Source organism: the organism of the source record quoted next, unplaced genomic scaffold, assembly GCF_019419815.1.
Source record: "Pyrus x bretschneideri cultivar Hongxiangsu unplaced genomic scaffold, Pyrus_bretschneideri_v1 Contig1, whole genome shotgun sequence".
Taxonomy (NCBI): Eukaryota; Viridiplantae; Streptophyta; class Magnoliopsida; order Rosales; family Rosaceae; genus Pyrus; species Pyrus x bretschneideri.
Genome location: NW_025999390.1, coordinates 12,406,141 through 12,425,683, shown reverse-complemented (window position 1 = coordinate 12,425,683; position 19,543 = coordinate 12,406,141). Strand labels below are relative to the sequence as shown.

At 36.0% G+C, this 19,543-nt stretch overlaps 2 protein-coding genes across 4 annotated transcripts; one reads left to right on the top strand and one right to left on the bottom strand.

Annotated features, from left to right (window-relative positions):
- The first annotated feature begins 1,256 nt into the window (after positions 1-1,256).
- On the top strand, positions 1,257-2,514 carry LOC103943918. Its single transcript, XM_009354290.3, has 2 exons — positions 1,257-1,908; positions 2,024-2,514. Exons 1-2 carry the CDS (start codon positions 1,622-1,624, stop codon positions 2,277-2,279), a joined length of 543 nt encoding a protein of 180 aa, XP_009352565.2. The 5' UTR covers positions 1,257-1,621; the 3' UTR covers positions 2,280-2,514.
- A 1,881-nt stretch (positions 2,515-4,395) lies between these two features.
- Positions 4,396-11,045, bottom strand: LOC103943919 (arginine--tRNA ligase, chloroplastic/mitochondrial). Of its 3 annotated transcripts, none has more exons than XM_009354291.3 (18): positions 10,887-11,045; positions 10,443-10,513; positions 10,111-10,247; positions 9,876-9,951; positions 9,024-9,125; positions 8,683-8,898; positions 8,255-8,335; positions 8,012-8,095; positions 7,768-7,872; positions 6,862-7,040; positions 6,586-6,670; positions 6,191-6,377; positions 5,979-6,036; positions 5,587-5,656; positions 5,366-5,455; positions 5,192-5,260; positions 4,968-5,069; positions 4,396-4,665 (listed from the first exon to the last, which is right to left on the bottom strand). In XM_009354291.3, exons 1-18 carry the CDS (start codon positions 10,978-10,980, stop codon positions 4,555-4,557), a joined length of 1,917 nt encoding a protein of 638 aa, XP_009352566.2. In that variant the 5' UTR covers positions 10,981-11,045; the 3' UTR covers positions 4,396-4,554. The 3 variants fall into 3 exon arrangements, with proteins under 3 accessions (XP_009352566.2, XP_009352567.2, XP_009352568.2); XM_009354292.2 differs by having other exon boundaries at positions 10,443-10,532; positions 10,887-11,042; XM_009354293.2 differs by having other exon boundaries at positions 10,443-10,517; positions 10,887-11,042.
- Positions 11,046-19,543: the final 8,498 nt, after the last annotated feature.

Sequence of the window (19,543 nt, the reverse complement as noted above, 5' to 3'; positions counted from 1 at the left end):
TAACTTTTTCATTTTTATTTTTATTTTTTTTATTTGTGATAAGGAGAATTGCAAGTAACATGGATAAGATGAAGAATGATAAACATGGTAATGGCAGAAGCAGAAGAAGCATGTGGTGGGAGATTGAGTGCCCATCAAAACACAGATCCAATCAGCATGAGCTGTTACTGAGTCAACCTCCCTTGGTCCTTATCCTCATTCCCTTTCTTTACCAAACCCCAAAACTCTCCATAATTATTAACTTCATCAAAAAAAATCAGTGGTGATTAACCACAATGGTAAAAGAATATTAAGTTCTTACATGATGATGTAGATTTGAGCTCTATCAATAGTTAATTTAGCAAAATCTATCATTTGTCAACAAAACAAAATCACTGAAAAACCAACCAATCTTATAATTTAATTAGACTTTATCCCTTATTATCATTAAAAATTGCAATAAAATTAGCTAAAACATTATACTTTGTTATTTCAGTTAAGTTAGAGTCTTCCTTCTTGTCATTCAAATAATATATCATAAAAATATATTCGTACAATTCTTTATTATAATTAAGCTCACAAAAACGTTTATTTGGAAATAAATAACGAAAAATTTGTACTTACAATTTTTATCATGTGAATTATTACGTGACGAAAATAATAAGAATATTTTTCATATCACTCCAAAACTGGTAAGTATCGTCCTTACGCATGGTAGGAGAAGTTTGGAGAAAAGAATTTTCAAGGTCAAAGTACAAGAGAAGGAAGCAAGGATTTTTTCCCATTTATGTGGAGAAACAAGGGTTTTCCATAGTAAAAACTTGCGTCCAAGACAAATTAAAGTGTGACAATTGAACTCTTTGGACTCTACCCCCATTAAATTGAATGCAAATTAAACGTTTTTACTGTCAAACCTATAAAAAATATTCTCACTTTGTCTTGAAAAAACTTTAACTCTTTATCTTTTCTCGTTTTTTGTTCGAATTTTAAATTTTGACTCATCTCTTATGGAGTGTCGAAGATAAACTCGAAATTAACAACGGATAAATAGGGAAATCTGTCATGACTTTAAGAGGCAAAAGTTGCCCCAAAGACTGTGACTCAGGTTTGGATGTCTTCCAAGTTGGAGCTTATCCTTATTTCTTGTAGCATGGGAAAGCAAATCAATTTAGACCATAAGGATGTGATGACAAAATCTGGGATAAAGCCCTATGTAGGAAAATTAAAATTTAATATAAAAATGTAACAGAATAGTCAGTGTTATCTATCTCGGGAAGAGATTTCCTTCGAATCTCTTCTACCAAGTCTTAAAGATTTAGAGATCCGAATTCTTAAAATTTGATCTAACAGATACAAATAAAGAATCAAATTAAAATTTATAATAATTGTAACTATTTGATCAAATTTCATGAGTCCAAACCACATGATCCACGGGATTTGGTGGGAGGGGATCTCTTCCCATCCATCTCCTCATTAATAAACGCAACACCGCCAAGTATTTTATGGAAGTTTTCTGGCATATATATATACACGCACACACACGCACACATGCTTATATATGTATGCTCCCTTGGACAGAAGCCTATTGGAAACTGTATTGTGTTGAAGTTCTGCAGAATCTTCAACGTTAAGATTGCAAGAAATGGGTCGTCGTGAAGGAGAAATGAGGGCTTCTGGGGGTCAAAATAGAGAAGAAAATCATGCTCATCAAGTTGGAAAGGAATTTTGGGTTTTCAACCAAGAACACGAAGAAGTTATTTGTGATGACTCAAGATCTTTTGAATCTTCTTCCATGCAGAATTCTATGAGCTCAACGGAATCATCATCTTCATCTGACTTGGTGGAGGATGCTTCTTCATCTTCTTCTACATCGTCGTCGAACGGGCCGCTTTACGAACTATCTGACCTAATGATGCATCTTCCTATCAAGTAAGGAGCCGAGCAGATGGTTTTTCTGTTTACCCGATGATTTTCCAGTTAGTACTATATATGTTTCCATATTATTATATGGTTTTTTATTAGGGTTTCTTATATATATATGCAGGAGAGGTTTATCAAAATGTTATGAAGGAAAGTCACAATCTTTCACAACCGTAGCAAGTGTGACGACCTTAGAGGACCTTGCAAAAAAGGTTGCACCTTGTAGGAAGAGAATAAAGGCATGCAAGAGCTTTGGTGGTGGTTTTGATGGTCACAAATCACCGTATCTTTCTCCAAAAGCTAATATTTCAAAGAAAGCTTCAAGAGGAGTAGGATCTTTATTGTATTCCCTTAGTAACAGAGGAAAATTATTGGATTAATTTATTAGTTAATTAAGCTTTAATTTATCAATTTCTGTACAGAACTTTTTTTCTTCTAATTATGCGAAAACATATTAGAAATTTGGCGTGGTTTTTTGTATTCAAGGGTTAGGATTTGATCTTGTAACCGAGAAAAAAATGACTCGCATTTCGATTTGGGTTTTTGTATGCTAATTAATTGTTATTGTTCAATTAATTTACAGAGCTCTTAACATGGATTCCGATATTATGAAAATCTGTCCCCATTTTATTGTTTGAATATTTAATTACAGAATTCTCAACATAAACTGCACATTATTATAAGCTATAATCTATATGATCCGATCACTTTTTTCATTGGCAAAATTTTTTTATTTTCATATTTTTGTGTTAAAAGGCATGTATTGAAGAAACTAGAAATGGGGAATGATGGATGGAGGGTGGTGTGAAAGAGGAGAGAAATGGAGGAAAAATGTTCTTATTAAAGATAGCGTACTGTGTTTATTTTTCAAGGTTATTATACAAAATGATTCCTGACATTTGCATGTTTAATAGAAATGGTTCCTCAGATTAAAAATCAATAGAAATAGTCTCTGAGATTGTCTACCATACATGATTTTGGTTCTTCCGTTAAAAACTCTTTGGGCAATTTTCAAAACTTTGTAATCCAATCGATTCTTAACCAAATCCGACTGATGATATATTAAAATGAAGATAAGAAAGTGTAGAACAAGATTATACCTATTTGGAAGCCCAATGATTGCCATAGATGGCCGGAAAATAGCCTGAAAGGTGACTGGTCCGCGGGAAAATTGGAAAACTCGCCGGAAACTAGGTAAACTTTAAATGTTCATAACTTCTTCAATACTCAATGAAATCAAGTGATTCAAAAATGAAAATCATACTTCTCGACGAGACGAAGAGAATGATATCTTTATTTACTGCTAAATTTCTGTGTTTTGGCAGGAAAACTGCTCGAAAGTGGCTAACTCGATAATGGTTAGCCACTTTCAAGCCGTTGTCCGACCAAACCACAGCGAGTTAGCCTTTGAAAAAGTTACCATTCTCTTCGTCTCGTCAAGAAGTATTATTTTTGTTTTTCACTTGATTTGGTTGAGTTTTGAAGCAGTTATGAACGTTTAAAGTTTACCAAGTTGTCGGCGAGTTTTCCAGTTTTCCTGCGGACTAGTCACATTTCAGGCTATTTTCTGGCCATTTCCGACAACTATTGTGCTTCCAAATAGGTATAATCTTATTCTACATTTTCCTATCTTCATTTTGATATATTATGAGTTGAATTTGGTTAAAAAACGATTGAGTTACAAAGCTTTGAAAATTGCCCAAAATCATGGATGGTGGACAATTTTAGGGACCATTTCTATTGATTTTCAATCTCAGAGATCATTTCTATTGATTTTCAATCTCAGGAACCATTTTGTATAATTACCCTATTTTTTATGTTATGAATTCTCTGATTCTCTCTCATTTCTATGCTTCCTTGTCAAACAACTCAATAGTTCGCCTGATAACTTTTTTTTTTTGGTGGGTTTAAAGAAGTAATGCTTATGCTTCTTTCTTTTTTTTTTTTTTTTTTTTTTCAAATCTTACGCTCATTTATTTTTGCAGTTTTTAAATTGAACAAATCAAATGAAAATCGAACCACACAAAGTAATAAGAGAAATTAAAAAAAAAAAAAAAAGGACGCATGAAACTTAATGCAAAGATTTAGTTATGGAAGTCACATGATTCGTACCAAATGTAAGATCCCACATCGACCAACGGAAAGGGGATGATGTGTCTTATATGTACATACTCCCCTCCCTATAGCATGAGGTATTTTAGAAATTCATTGGCTTCGGATTCCATCAAAACTCCAAAATTAAGCAAGTACGAGCAATAGTAGGATGGATGACCCCCTTGAGAAGTCTTCGTGCCGAAACCCAAAAACAAATCCTTGAGAGAATGGTAAGCCCACAGCGGACAATATCGTGCTACAACGAAGTCGAAACTAGAATGTGACACCAAATCAATCATAGCCTTCGATTTTTATCTATTTTTATACGAAATTACAAATGATGTCGTTTTGCTGTATTTTTCTGGTGAGATACGAAACGACAAGTCGTGTGTGAGAAGAAAATTCCAATTCAACACTCGGTCCTTTTTCTTTTCAAATTTTGAACTCTGACACCAAAAATGATATCGACTGAAGATCTGATTACAATTTTACAGTGCAAACGGAAAAGCAGCATTCAAATATCCCCGTTAACTAAGATGGTTACAACACTATTTTGGTCCTTCATATCTTGTAAACCGGTTCGATACCGAGCAGATTAAAACATTTCCTCATCACAATGGCTGTTGCTTCACAGAGCAAGAGCCTGCTCGTTTCCTCGGGAGACCCGACAACCTGCAAAGTTTAGAACGCAATGAAGATGAATAAGATTGTCAGGATTGTATTCAACAAAACATCATGTACATTCACCAAATTTCATTGTATATGCTTAGGCATGTACTGTTTTCCTAGCCTAGTGAGGCAAGCCAAATGAACAACGGGGTTACTTCATTCCATTGTTAAGCAGAAGGCTCTCAGGTTTCGGTGCTAAATAATGATCCATCGTTGAGTTTAAAGTTGGCTTCGGTTCATCCCAGAAATGTGACATTATCAATACTCATCAGCGTAAAGCATGAGACAAACAAAGACGGGTGTACCTGGCAATTGGAGTAGAATTTTTTGGTGAAGACTTCTGATAAATTGTATAGGTATTCACACAAAACATTCGGCAATAGATTAGTGCAGGTCTCCTCCACGTTCTGAAAAGTGAAGAGGAAAAATACAAATCTGAATTCCACACGCATTACAGCAGTAATCAACGAAGACTCGAGCTAAGGACACGAGGAAGACAACAATCAGTTCAATTATTGCATGCACCTACCTCTGAAAACTGAAGCAAATGAAGCCCCAATTCACGCTCACCGTCATGATCCAACACGATTTCCCCCGTCTGTTTCAAATAAAAAATAAAATCAGACCCCATCCACCAGTTTCCAGTGGCGAATAGGAATAAATAAGCGCAGGTAACAATGTGGAAAAATGCAGCTGAACTTACTTGTTTCAATTCGTCTATGTTTTTGCCAGATTTCCTTATTATGGAACAGATCCGAGCATGAGCATAGAGTAAGTAAACAGCAGTATTTCCCTGCTCAGGTAGTTTCCGAACCGTAGGACAGAAAGCATTAGTAACATAGTTTAATACATATAGGACAAGTAATTAGAACAAGTCAGGAACAATCTTAATGCAAAGCCTTCGCCAAATACTAGTTGACGCACCTTATCACTTAGCATTTGATCAAAATCAAATGTGTAATTGGTTAATCTATTGTTCTTGAGATCAGCATACCTGTCAAAACATTAAGAATATAAAAGAATTAAGTCCCATTCTAGGAACAATCTACAGGCTGGACCAAGTATGCAATTATTCACATACATTCTCTCTAATTGTTTTTGTAAATGGATACCATGGAGTTTTTAACCATTCCTAAGGTTATTCAAGAAATACTACATTGATATATCCATTCACGTTCAGGATGCAGAAAATCAGGGGCAGTAGTCACAGTTTATACGTTATCGTAAAATTTACCTAGGCTATCCCACCCCATCCATTATGAAGATAAAAATTACAACATAACCAGGAGAAACTTAAAAAAGTTTAGGCAGCTTACTTAACAGCACCGTAACCAACAGCCTCAGCAATTTGATTAAGTTCCTGCTCAGTCCAGCCTGAATTTTAAAACATAATTACCCACTTGAGAAGATTTAGAGGTTAGGAGATACGGAATACTAATCTATGCTAAGATGATAAATACAATTCCCTTCAGGATATGTTCTACATCCCTTCAGAATATGTTCGAACATAGGTCATAGGATATCATACCACGTTCAACAAGAACCTTTTTGCTACGATCCTTGGCTTCATCAAGCAAATCAACCAATCGGACCACCTCACTAGAGCGAGTACGAAAGCGTTTTCCGTCTTCTCCCAGAACAAGACCAAAACCAACATGGGTAACCTTTGGTTTCAAGGCGCCATCAGTTGGGAGCCAACCTGCACGTTTAGCTGCCTGAAACAAAACATCAAATTATGTCCAACCATATAATTGCATCGTATTACTATTACCGTAAGCCTTAGAAGCGAGAACATGTACTTGAAACCACATAAGAAGATTTATGCTACGCGATAAATAATTACAACAATAACATAGACCAGAAAATGAACAAAACACCACAAATCAGGGTATGCAGAGACAGGTCACAGTTTTAGTAACATACCTCAAAAAACATATTAAAATGCTGCTGCTGGCCAACATCAGTAACATATATGATCCAATCCGCTTTCTCCTCATTAAGGCGATACCTATACAACACATTGCAGGTAGAAACGTCAGTAAGAAACTAAGAATGACAACTTACTCTCAAAGGGGCACAGTATGAAGATCACAAAGAACTATAGTAAAGAAACAAGGCTAAATGACTGACCATAACGTAATTGCTTTGACTCATAAAACCAAAACATCCATGAAAATTATCCAACAAAAAAGACCATACCAAAGAGCTGCTAAATCAGTTGAAGCATAGTTGAAACCACCATCGCTCTTGACAACAATAAGAGGGATGTTAAACCCTTCCAGAAAGATTACACGAGCACCCTGGCTTTCCTCAATTAAGCCTTTATCACTCAATTCTTTTAAAACCCCAGGAATATATGGGTTATAAAAACTCTCTCCCTGTCAAAAACAAAAAGTAAAAACGAACATATATGACTTTACTGCTTACTCTCAGCAACTAAAGATGCAAAATTAAATCCAACAAATATTCTATACTATATACAGTTATTACAAAAAAAAATAATCCATGTTGCATTTCAACCACATTTCAATATAAATGACTCCAATGTTTTCAATAAATCAGGGCACAAAAGTAAACATTAAGATCGCAGGCCACGAAAGTAAAAACATTATATCACAAGTAGATTGTATACAATAGCAGAAGCAATGCACACTTTATAATCAACATTGCATATGCAAATGCACAGCTAAGGGCAAAACTTTAAAATATTATTCTTATCACAGCTATTGGCCAATCAAAATATAAACCAAATTCATCTTTAGTGTCTTGCAATAATAATGTTTCAATATGGCATCATCTTGTTGTAACTTGAAATCACGTAGTACTACAATTACCAACCAACTTGCTGGACCAAACCAGGTTTTCCTGTAGTGCCCAATCTAGGAGGAAAGCAATAGTACTTAATCTTCAAATGTCTCACTCACTAGAAAGCTTACGTGCAAAAGATGAAGTGCTACCGTAAAAGCTTCTGTATGCAAAGGAGACATGGCCGTCTCATATTTTTTACTTTGCATCTAATTTCAGTAAACTTGCTGTTTCTTATTCAAAGGGATACAAGAATATCAATAGCCTGCCAATAGAATATCCTGCGAAGTTAGAACATACCTTTTCCTCTAAATGAACTCCAAGGCGTTCATAGACCTTGTGAAATTCTTTACGGCTGATTTCGCAGATTTTCAGCCATGCATTTCTGTACTTGGGTTCTCCACCCTGCAAATTGAGTTGAATCACAACCAAGTTACGAAGAGAAACACAAAAGACATTCTCCCATACTTTTGAATTTTTACTAACATCATGGATAGAGAGATCAACCTCGTGTTCTTTGTACATCTAAAAATGCATAACTCACCTGAAGGGAAACCACTGCCCGTTGTGCTCTCTCCTTAAAAGCAGGATCATCATCGAATCTCTGTTTTGATGCTTTATAGAATGCCTAACAAAACACCATTCGTTTAAAGTCACTAACAATCATTTTCACTTTATTTTCTGATTCATCATGCCAAAGGAAGTTTACCAAACAAGATGCACATGATAAAATAATACAATAGAAGCATTTAAATGACTAAAATGTAAGGAGAAAACTTTCACTAACCTGTAGATCACCAATAGCCGATTCATTAACATCTTCTATGTTTGGGAACTTTTCAAAAAGGAACTCAATCAACATACCGAACTGCAATAGACACAGAACTTACTTGAGCCACATCTTAGTGATGGAAAAAATGAGTGCTTCTCTACCAAGCATATTGAACGATGAGCTAGAAAGACATAATAATATCTACCTACTGGCTGTATTCCCAGCTTCAGAAGGTTGTGATAGTTACACTAATGAAGGGTATAAAAACACCTAGATGCGTGTAACATGTGTCTGTGTGCCAGGGTGCGTATATAGGAAAGGCAAGTGCCAAATGTTAGATGGTGGGGAAACTTGAAATGTCCAGGTTTAGCAAGTTTTTTCTCTTGGAATCTGAATTAGTTACATATGCTATCAAACTGCATTACCTAAAATGAATACATCACCTGTGTCCCCCAGTCACCAACATGATTTCGTCGAAGAACTTCAACATTTGAAAACTCGAGAATACGGGCTAGCGTATCCCCAATAATAGTTGACCTTAGGTGACCCACATGCATTTCTTTAGCTATATTAGGCGAGGAAAAGTCAACCACAGCCCTTTTGATCGGTAGCTGTGGCGCCCATTTCTCGATACCATCAATAAGCATCTTTTGTATTCTCTGCACCAACAATTATTCACAGTTAAGTCCAACAAAGTAAGAACTTTATATCCGCCCACACCAAAAAAATTGAATAAATAAGTTATTTAGTATAATTTACAGTCACATAAAAGTTCAAACAATACCTTAGCCAACCATTTCTTTGACAAGACAACATTCACAAATCCAGGTCCTGCTACAGAACAAGATTCTATGATCTCCGAATCAGGAAGATTTTTCATGATTGCCTATAAAATGAAACCCCAGCCATTATTCAATGCTATCAACTCAAGGCCTAAATAGAAACCCTAAGGCCATCTCCAACCGATGGCTGGCCAGAGGGCTCGTTTTAGCCCTCTGGCCCTCCAAGATATTAATATTTTAATGAACAGTACAGGACCATATTTGCCTCCGTCTCCAACCGAGGGCCAAAGCGCCAGAGGGCTCGTTTTAGCCCTATCACAAAAAACCGTCTCCAACCGAGGGCCATAGGGCCAAACATAATTTATTATTTAAAAACTACAACTTAAATGTTGTTCAAGTTTCATGTTGTTAAATGTTTTTTTAACAAATATGAAAAACTAGAAATGTTTTTAATAATTTCTTAAATGTTGTTAAAAACTACAAATTTTGTAAAATAAAAGTTATAGGAAAAAGATAGAATTTAAAAAAAAATATATGAAAAATAAAAGTTATAGGAAAAATTTTGTAAATAAAAAATAATAATAAAACAGTAAAAAAAAAATTCAAATCATTCCTGTCGGTTTTAAATAATATGAATGTAAACCGACAGGATTTCCATTTTTTCTGGCCAGTCCTTTGGCCCTTTCAGATTCCATGGGACCCTCTCAGATTCCACGAGCCCTCTAGCCTAGCCTTCGGTTGGAGACGGTTTTCGGGCTATTTTCGGCCCTTTGGCCCTCTGGTCCCTTCGGTTGGAGATGACCTAACTATCTAAGTTCAATGTAGAGAAGTAAAGGAAAGGTGAACGTTAGTACCTGCCCAACAGATGGAGGACCCCTGAACTCACTCCCCTTTCCTTTTATTTTAGACCATAGACCCATGGCATTGTTACTGCACCAAGGAAGGACTTACCCATCAAATAGAAGTACGTACAAAGCATGACTTACAAATTGAAATATCTTTCAAGTGACAGAAACAAATAATATAGATTATTTTCAGTTCGAAAATAAATCTAATGTTTACAATTTAGAATTAAAGACTATAATGTACCATTGATAATCGCCAAACTTCCCGGTTGAAGCAGCAATCACTGGCGCGACATCTTGCTCGTCAGGGACTATTCTCCTGAGCGATACTTCAAACAGTTTTGCCAACTGTTGCCTTGCATTTCCCACATTCTCTTCTTCCTGAGACAAAAAACAGCCACAAATCAGACACAAGTATACAGCTAAACTGTCCTGAAAATTCGATTACTGCTCAAAACATAATAGCGGCACCACAAGCTACACATTGCAAGAATATTCTCACGGACAAACACACACACAAAAATGCTAAGCAAAATTGGTAAAAAATAAAAGTTATGAGTAAAAAGAATAACTTACAGTTGCCATTGTCGATACTGAGTGGGACTTTGCTGCAAAAATAAGCTTTCTAGATGCTACCTTCAATAAGTCTGTCTAGTTTCACAATGACTACATCAAATTACAACAAAAGCTATGAATTTCGAACTTCTCATAACAAATTAATGAAAACCCAAAAAAAACCAAAGAAAAATTGGGTTAATTAAAAACATTAAAAGCATAAATCTTGTGATAATTACAAAAATATAAGCAAAAAACTGGGTTCAGCATTCATGAACTTATGAAAGAGTAGAATAAACAAAAAGCATCAATCTATACATATGTTTTTTCTGAAAGAATCAATCTTTACATATACCTATATATATTTATTTATTTATACACACAGAGACATATATTGTCATTGCCCGCATACATAGAAACAAGAGAGAGAGACAGAGAGAGAGAGAGAGAGAGAAGAGGTCTCACCGGTGACGGGGAGGGAAGGAGAGGGGTGGAGGCAAGAGAGTCGACAGAGGGAAGGAGAAAGCGGCGCAATCAGGTTTAAGTGGGTACCTAACATATTACTCCTTTTTTTTTTTTCTTTTTCTTTTTGTTTTCCCTCGAATATTTTCTGCGTTACTGTTTATATATTCGTCTTTTTTGTTGCCGAATTTTTACAAGTTGGGAGGAAAAGGTCCCTTTGCTTGGCCAATGGGACGCTGCCAAGTCAGTAAACAGTAGATTGTGGTCCCACACGTTGAATGGGCTTTGGCAAGTAAAGCTGCTTGGACTGAAATTTAGAGTGTGGACTTTGAAATTGGACTTGGAGTACACTGCAACCCTAGAAAAGCCCAAGTTCAGATGTATTTTTGTTTATGCTTGTAGCCCAAGTACAATTTTTGTGGTTTTTTAATCAACTAAGCACTTTTAGATCATCACAAGCATTTCTAACCATGTTTGGGAGAACAAGTTAGATGTACTTTTGGGGGTAAACCTATTACTGCTTCTTCTGGGAAGCATTTCAAGAGCACTTTAATTTTTACGAATTTACGTCTAATAGAAGCGTTTTTACTGAAAATGCTTATAAACAATTTTTTTTTAAGGAAGCAGTTTCAAACGAAGCGTAAATACAACATTTAGTTGTCCTTATCTGATTGTCTCTAACCAATCAAAAACCTCCACGCACCCACAAACAATAAATAAAGGGGTAAATTATATTTTACCATCTCAATTTTGGGTATCATAACAAACTCATATATCGTCTTTTGAATATTATAATGTTATACATCAACTTTTGAATTCATTACAATATCATACCTCCTCCTCCTTATATGCCAATTTATCTATTAACTGCTAATGTGGCAAGCGCAGGTACCCACTCTCTCTCCAAACTCTTCCCTCCTCCTGTGTTGCAGCTCGTCTAACTCTTGATCGTTTGCTTTTTCAACATTACAAATTTGGTTGTGGTTGGAGAGCCTCTGCCTCCGGTTATAACCAGCACCGCCGACTGCGATCTGACTCTTTCTCCCCTCCTCCTATGTATTGCAGCTCGTCTAACTCTTGATCGTTTGCTCTTTCAACATTACAAATTTGGTTGTGTTTGGGGAGCCTCTGCCTTCGGTTGTAACCAGCACCTTCGACTAGGATTTGATCGAAAAATTTGTCGAAGATCACAAAGGCAGCCAAGAGAAACAGATGGTGCATAGCATGTGCCTTGCCGTGATGGAGCCCAAAGCCAATGACGAGTTCACCAGCAATAAGGTTGCGTATATAGCCAACGTCATCGCCTGTTACCACAAAACCCTTGTCTAGAGGACCAATGACCAATTGGGTAAGCTTCGTTTATGCGTTTTTTTTATTGAAATTTGAAATCTAATTATCAAGAGAAAATGCATCCTAAAATGCCTCCAGCAAACTCCTCGGGATTGCTTCCATACCTTAAGTCCTATGGACTCATTCATGGTACAATATTTCTATTAATATAAAACTAAACTTATAATTGAATAAAAATTACTTTTATATTAATTAATTAATATAGAATTATTACATAAATTATAATTTAGGGCATAACTCCGAACATATGTACCGTAATTATGCACATATAGGAACTAGGATCATTATTCCAAGAATACGTATACTGAATTTAATATACGAGCTAACACCTCTGAATTTTATGATCAAATCCACTTTGCTAGCCATAACTCGATCATAAGCATGACTGAGCCTATTCTCATTGCTTCTCTTTCAGAACTTATCAAAGCAGATAATGGAAGTAATTGTGAGTATGGTAATGACTGTAACAACTCCAAAAATTGCCTTCCAAGAGATGAAAAATCCGAGTAGGACCTTCTGTTCCGAATTTTGCCGGGAATTTTTTTGTGGTTGAAGGGTGATGGCGATTTCTTTGGCAGGAGGAGATTGGGTTTTGGGAATTCAGGGATTTTGAGTAAGTCGGGGTAGCGAAATTTGGAACCAAGACGGCAAATTGAGGAGGAAGGGTGAATCCCGAAAGTACATTTCCTTGATTAAGTTCTTAAATTAAATATTTAATTTAAAAAAAATCCAACATAACATAATAAATTACCACGTAGTTGGCAATTTTTCTTTAAAATTTTAAAATATAAAAGTAAAAAATATTTAAAACAAAATTAAAGAGCAAAGTAAACACGTAAAATTAAAGAAAAAATTGCCGCATGCGTGAGGGTGTGGCAAGAAATTAGGATGATATTAAAACAAAACAAAGTCGAAATTAACGACTACTTGACAAATTTAGTTGCGAAACTTTCCAAAAACATGCCCGATAAAGTCTAGTAGAATATGATGAAAATACAAATTAAATTAACAACCAACATTGTATGTAATATATTGAAACACAAACAAATCGCCGTCGCGCGTGTTATTTCAGGAGTTTCTTGATTAGTAATTTGAGATTGATCACCAGATTATATATAAATATAATTGTAGCTTTTTACCATGTTTCTTTTTGCTTTAGTAATCTTCTCAATAACCAAACATAATTTCATGAATACAAATTCAGTTTTTGTACTTTTTGTTTGCTGATTATTCCAATTTTTTTTAGTTCTTTTTGGGTTTATGCTGATTTGATTTCCGAAATTCATAGCTTTTATTGCAACTTACTGTAGTCATTGTGAAACTACACAGAATTACAGAAATCAGCATCTAGAAAGCTTGTTTTTGCAGCAAGGGCGCACTTGGTATCAACGATGGCGGCTATAAGTTACACCCCTTGGTAGTCATCTAGAGATCAAATGCGGGTTATATTTATTTTTGTGTGTTTGTCCGTGTGAGTGTTGGTTTGAGTGTTTAATGTTTGGGCCTTTGGAGTTGTATCTGATTTTGTGACTCTTGTTTTCCGGCTCAGGAAGAAGAAAATTTGGTGAATGTAAAGCGAGAGTTGGTGAAAACTGTTTGATGTAGAGCCGGTGTTGTTGCTTGCACTGGAAAATTTGAGAGTAAGTTTTCATTCTTACTGATGTTTCTACTTGCAATGTGTTGCACTGGTATCGCCTTAATGATGAGAAAGCTGATTGGATCATATATGTTACCGATATTGGCCAGCAACAGCATTTTGATATGCTTCTGAAGGTACGTTGCTAAAGCTGTGACCTGTCTCTGCATACCCTGATTTGTGGTGTTTGTGCATTTTCCGGTCTATGTTCTTGTTATAATTATTTTAGGGTTACGATGCAGATATGGATGAACTTAATTTGGTGTTTTGTTTCAGGCAGCTAAACATGCAGGTTACCCAACTGATGGTGCCTTGAAACCAAAAATTACCCATGTTGGTTTCGGTCTTGGCTTTGGAGAAGATGGAGCCAAGTGAGGTGGTCTGATTGATTGATCTGCTTGACGAAGCCAAGGATCGTAGCAAAATGTTCTTATTGAACGTGTATGAAATCCTTTGACCTATGTTCAAGTGGGTAATGATTTCTTTAAATCATAATCAGGTAAGGGTGAAGAGTGGACTGACCAGGAGCTCGATCAAACTGCAGATGCTTTTGGTTACGGTGCTGCAAAGTAAGCTGCCTGAACTTTATAAGTTTTTCCTTGTTGAAAATTGTAATAATTATTTTTGTCGTGTTCGTAATGAATGGGGTGGGATAGAATTTTACGAGAGCAGATTTTTCTCTTCCGGAGCGTGAAAACCCCATGATATCCAGATTATAGAAACAACTTGAGAAGAGAATGTATATGAATAATTGCATGCTTAGTCCATCCTGTAGATTGTTCGTAGAACGGGACTTTAATTAAGTATGCAACTTTGTATCTATAATGTTAAGTGATGCTACATTTTCCAGCTCATTGTTTTAATGATTGCAGTTGACATACTCTTAAAAATGTCCTACCTACTATGAATTTGTTTCTTTGCTATTGAAAAATATGTTGGAGTTAAATTCTCAGTTGACCACTCCTTTTTGTGCTTGTTGCCTTCCTTGCGTCTTTAGCTTGAGTCTTCGTGATTACTGCTGCGATATGTGTGGAACTCGCAGTTGTGTTTTTCCCCTTCACTTTTCAGAACGTGGAGGAGACCTGCACCAATCTGTTGCCGAATGTTTTGTAGGAATACCGATACAATTTTTATTAGAAGTCTTCACCAAAAAAGTTCTACTCCAATTGCTAGGTACATCCGTGATGAGTACTCAGTAATGTCACGTATCTGGGGGTGAACCGAAAGCCAATTACAAACTCAACGATGGGGTATGATGATTGTGTAGAAGCGAAGACACAGAGCCTTATGAAACTTTCTACTTGATGGTAGAATGAAGTAAACGGAGTTGTTGTTCATTTGCCTTACCTTCCGAGGAAAATCGTAAATGCGTTTCACATACATGAAATTTGGTTTTGGTGAATATGCTTGAGGTTTTGTTGAAAACCATCACAACAATCTTAATTTATCTTCATTAATTGCGTTCTAAAACTGTGCAGGTTGTCGGTTCTTCGGAGGACTGTGAAGCAACAACCATTCTGCTTGGAATCGAACTGGTTTACAAAATATGATGGTGGATGAAAAGTGTTGTAACCATCGTAATAGAGACATTGAATGCTTGTTTTCCATTTGCACTGTAAATTCTACTCAGAATTCAATTGCTAACATTTATTTTCTTTTAAATTACGGTTCTATATTTTATTTCTTCTTATATTTTTTAAGAATCCGATCCAACATGTTATTTTCCAGTCAAATTCAAAGTGTTGAAATTAGAACCTTGTTGTCCTTCAAGTTCTGAAACTTTGGAGCCCTTGTCTTTTGATGATTGGGTTTTATTCAATCTGAAAAGAAAATGTACTTTCCAGCATAAGGTCCCTTGGAATCTTGTGTTTGCTATTGTTTTGTGACATTGTTGGAAAAGGAGGTGCAATCATGCATGTGTTTAATCTTCCTTGTTTTGAGCCTCCTAATGTCAGTTTCAATGTCATTCTATAATTTGCAAAATGATACTACTGATATAGTGCTAATTGCCGCCTGGATTTGCATCGATCTTAGGCTATGTGAAGGATCGATTAAAGTAAAAGCTGTCTGCTTCTCGAGCTATATGCTTGGCTGCTAGCTAGATTTATGTAGTCATCTAATACGTACACTCTCGCAACTGCTGGTTTTCATTTGCAATATTCAATTGAATGTGGGAAGTTGACATTCTTCTCAAGCTGCATATTGTGATGCTACTTGCAAATTCCTCCCTCACTCTCTTGCACTCTCTTGCACACTTGCGTCGTTGTTTTCATTTCGCGAGTGCCCATGTTTTTTTTTCAGACGTTTATTTATGGTATTTTTTTTCTTTCAATTTATGTGTTTTGTTTTCTTGTATTAGAAACTCTCACATTCAAACTCTACAACCAAAATATACTATTCAAACAACTTAACAAATCTCATCACTTGAAATCCCATCACTTTTTAAATTTGTAATATAGAAACCAAAAGAAAATAAAATAATATAAGAAAAAAATGATGGGATTTCAAGTGATGAAATTTGTTGATTAAGTTTTTTGTTTAATAATTCATCAGTATGTTTCAGAGATTGGGTAACTAAGCTTGCTCATGATTCCGCCAAGTTGACTTTTGACTTGGTGTTGACAACTATATGGAGCATTTGGAGAGCTCGTAATGATCTTTTGTAGAAAGGTACAATCAATCATCCGCGTGATATGGCTATGAGAGAAGAGGAATGGATGCTTGCTTCTAGACACTATCACTCCCTTACCAAAATGGTATCGATGCAAACCGTACAAAAGTGGTCTTCTCCTGACACAGGTTTCTTAAAGTGTAACTTCGATGGTGCTTGAGATGAGAGATCGAGGAAAGGTGGCGTTGGGGTGATTATTAGCAACTGTAGTGGTGAATTCTTGCAATTTGCTCAGGAAATAGTTTCATGCAGCTCGGGGATTTTTTCGAAGGGGATTCCAACTTGACCCTTGCGGCAATGAATGGGGAGGGCGATGATCACTCTGTATAATTTGAATGTAGGAATTTCTAATACAAGAAAAAAACATAAAATTTGAAAAAAAAAAAAAAAAAAACATACGAAAAAAAAACGTCTCAAAAAACATGGGCACTCACGAAAATGAAGAGAATGGCACAAGTGTGCAAGAGACAGAGAGAGAAAGACGAAATGATCAGTAAATACTCAAACAGTAAATAATGCAGTAAATAGTCTCATCTACTAAGATGATGATGAAAGATAAGATTCTCTTTCCTCTTATTTTTCTTTTTTTTTCACTCTCTACTGTTTGAATGCTCAAGATTTTATTTTTGTAGAAAGTAAAAGAAATAAAAAGTAGAGAGAGAAAGAAGAAGAAAAAATGAGAAAAGGGAAGGAAGGGGAGAGAACCATGATGAAAACCTAACCAATTTAGCTAATATTATTTTACTTTAGGGTTTAGGTCCTTTAGGGCTAAAACCAATCCAACTAAAATCCATTAAGCTCTACTATTTTTCCCCTTAATTTAATTGATTCCTTTAATTAAACTATTTACACATACATAATATTATCACATTACATGCACGTCGCACATGCATGCATGTCACTGTCCATGGTAGCAGCTAACGTAGGACGACTTCTTTTGTTAGATGATGAGTTTCAGTTACAAGAAAAGAGAGACAGGGAGGAGAGAAAGAGAGACTATCGAATGGGGCTGCGTTTAGGGCTGGAGGGTTGCTTCTTTTTATAGGAGGGAGGGATGAGAAACTTCATTATATTGCCTGCCAGAAGAAAATAACCCAAAAACATTTACCCTTGTCTTTCTTCTGTCAAGAGAAAAGTAACCCCCAAATTATGTACCCAGAAAATTAAGATTACAACAAATCGGATAAAATTAAAAAACTTACAGTATAAAAGCTGAAGAGGAGCTGAATATTGTTTCGACCAAAAAAATATTTTACTGCCCACATCAGTGGTTGTGGGTGTAACTTTTTAACTCATATTTATTATTATTTTTTTCATGAAGAAGAAATATGGGAAAGATCTTTTTTCTTTTGTCCGAGAAGAAAGGTGAAAGAACTGCATGCATGTGATGCTTAAAGGTTGAGAGACGATGCGTGAATGGTTTCTTTCTTCACGTACGGCCATTACTTCTTTACAAAGCATGGCGAAAATAATGTTTGATTTTGCTTTTTGTTTTGATGGATTTGACGGGACATCGGAACCCACTGATGTGCAAGGATGACATGAAATAGCTGTTTCCCCTTCGTGCGTGCATGCAGTACTTTCTGTACATACATTGATTATGCATGTTTGCTTCATTGTATTTTATACAGATAATGCTTAAAAATTAAATTTGTAAACTAAATAATTTATAATTAATAAATAATAAGTATGTTAATTGATATTTAATTAATAATCTAATCATCAATAACTACATAATTTGGTTTACACAATTTGATTTAAAAATTTAGTCTTTTTAGCATTATCCATTTATACATGTAGCTTCATATAAGTCGCGTTGATTACTATCCATGCATGCTAATTAATATGTTCACAATTTAACGGTCAATATTGATAAAATATGATATTCTCTTATTTTGTTAGTCCATCAAACCATTAAACAGTAAAAGTATTAAGCAAATACATGTAACATAGTCTCTAGCCAGTCCCCATAAAGTCAAATTTTTAATAAAATTTAGGGTAAATCTCTGTTTACTACTTTCATGTTTCATGGTTTTCAACATTTAGTACATCAAGTTTTTTTCGTCCTAGAGTCATAACTAAAGTGTAAATTTTGGAATAGTCTCATATATCTATTAGTCAAATTGTTAAGTCTTCCGTTAAGTGATGACGTGATGTCCATGTAGACGTGACGTCCATGTAGACAATAACTGAACGCCACGTGTTATTAAGGGGTCCACGTGGATTTTTTTTCTTTCTTTCTTCCGTTCAGAGGTGACATGGATTTTTTTTTCTTTTTCTCTTTCTCTCTCTCTTCTTCTTCTTCCTTCTTTCTTCCTTTCTCCCTAGAATCCCCACCTCCCTCTTTCTGCAAGGTCTTTCTCTCCCTCTCTCTGTGCAGCCCATACCGTTGCCTGTAAACCCATACTTCGGAAGCGGGCAGGACCTTGCGGTGGTGGGTGTACAACTTGAAAACGGAACCTGCACCCTTCGCCAAAGGGACAAACCCAGACGTCCGGCCACAATCCCTACCCCTCTCCCTCAAATCCCCCCATGCTTTTCTCTGAGTGTACCCCCTCTCCCACTCATGAAATCAAGGATCTGCAGCAATGGCGCTAAGATCCCTACTCTTCCTTTTCCCTCTCTTTTTGTCGCTCTGTCTCTATCTCTGTCTCCCTCTCCCTCAGCATGGCCTCCTAACTGCGAAACCCTCAGCGAGGGATCCCCTCTACTCTTCCCTCTCCCTCTTTCACGCTGTCTCCCTTTCCCTCTCTTTATCCAATTACGAAACCCACGATCTGGGTTTTGCTTTTTTTGTTTTGTTTTTTTTTTTGTTTTTATTTTTGTTTTTATTTTTTTAACTTTTCTTTAAATAATTATTCTTTCGCGTTGTCTCTAACCATACGTTCCTCGTCTACGAATTCGTCCACGGCGCCAACCTAGCTGACTACATGCGGAAACCCAATAACCCGAATTTCATGGTCTCGTCCTCTCTCTCTCTCTTTCTGATTTCTGGGCCAGAGC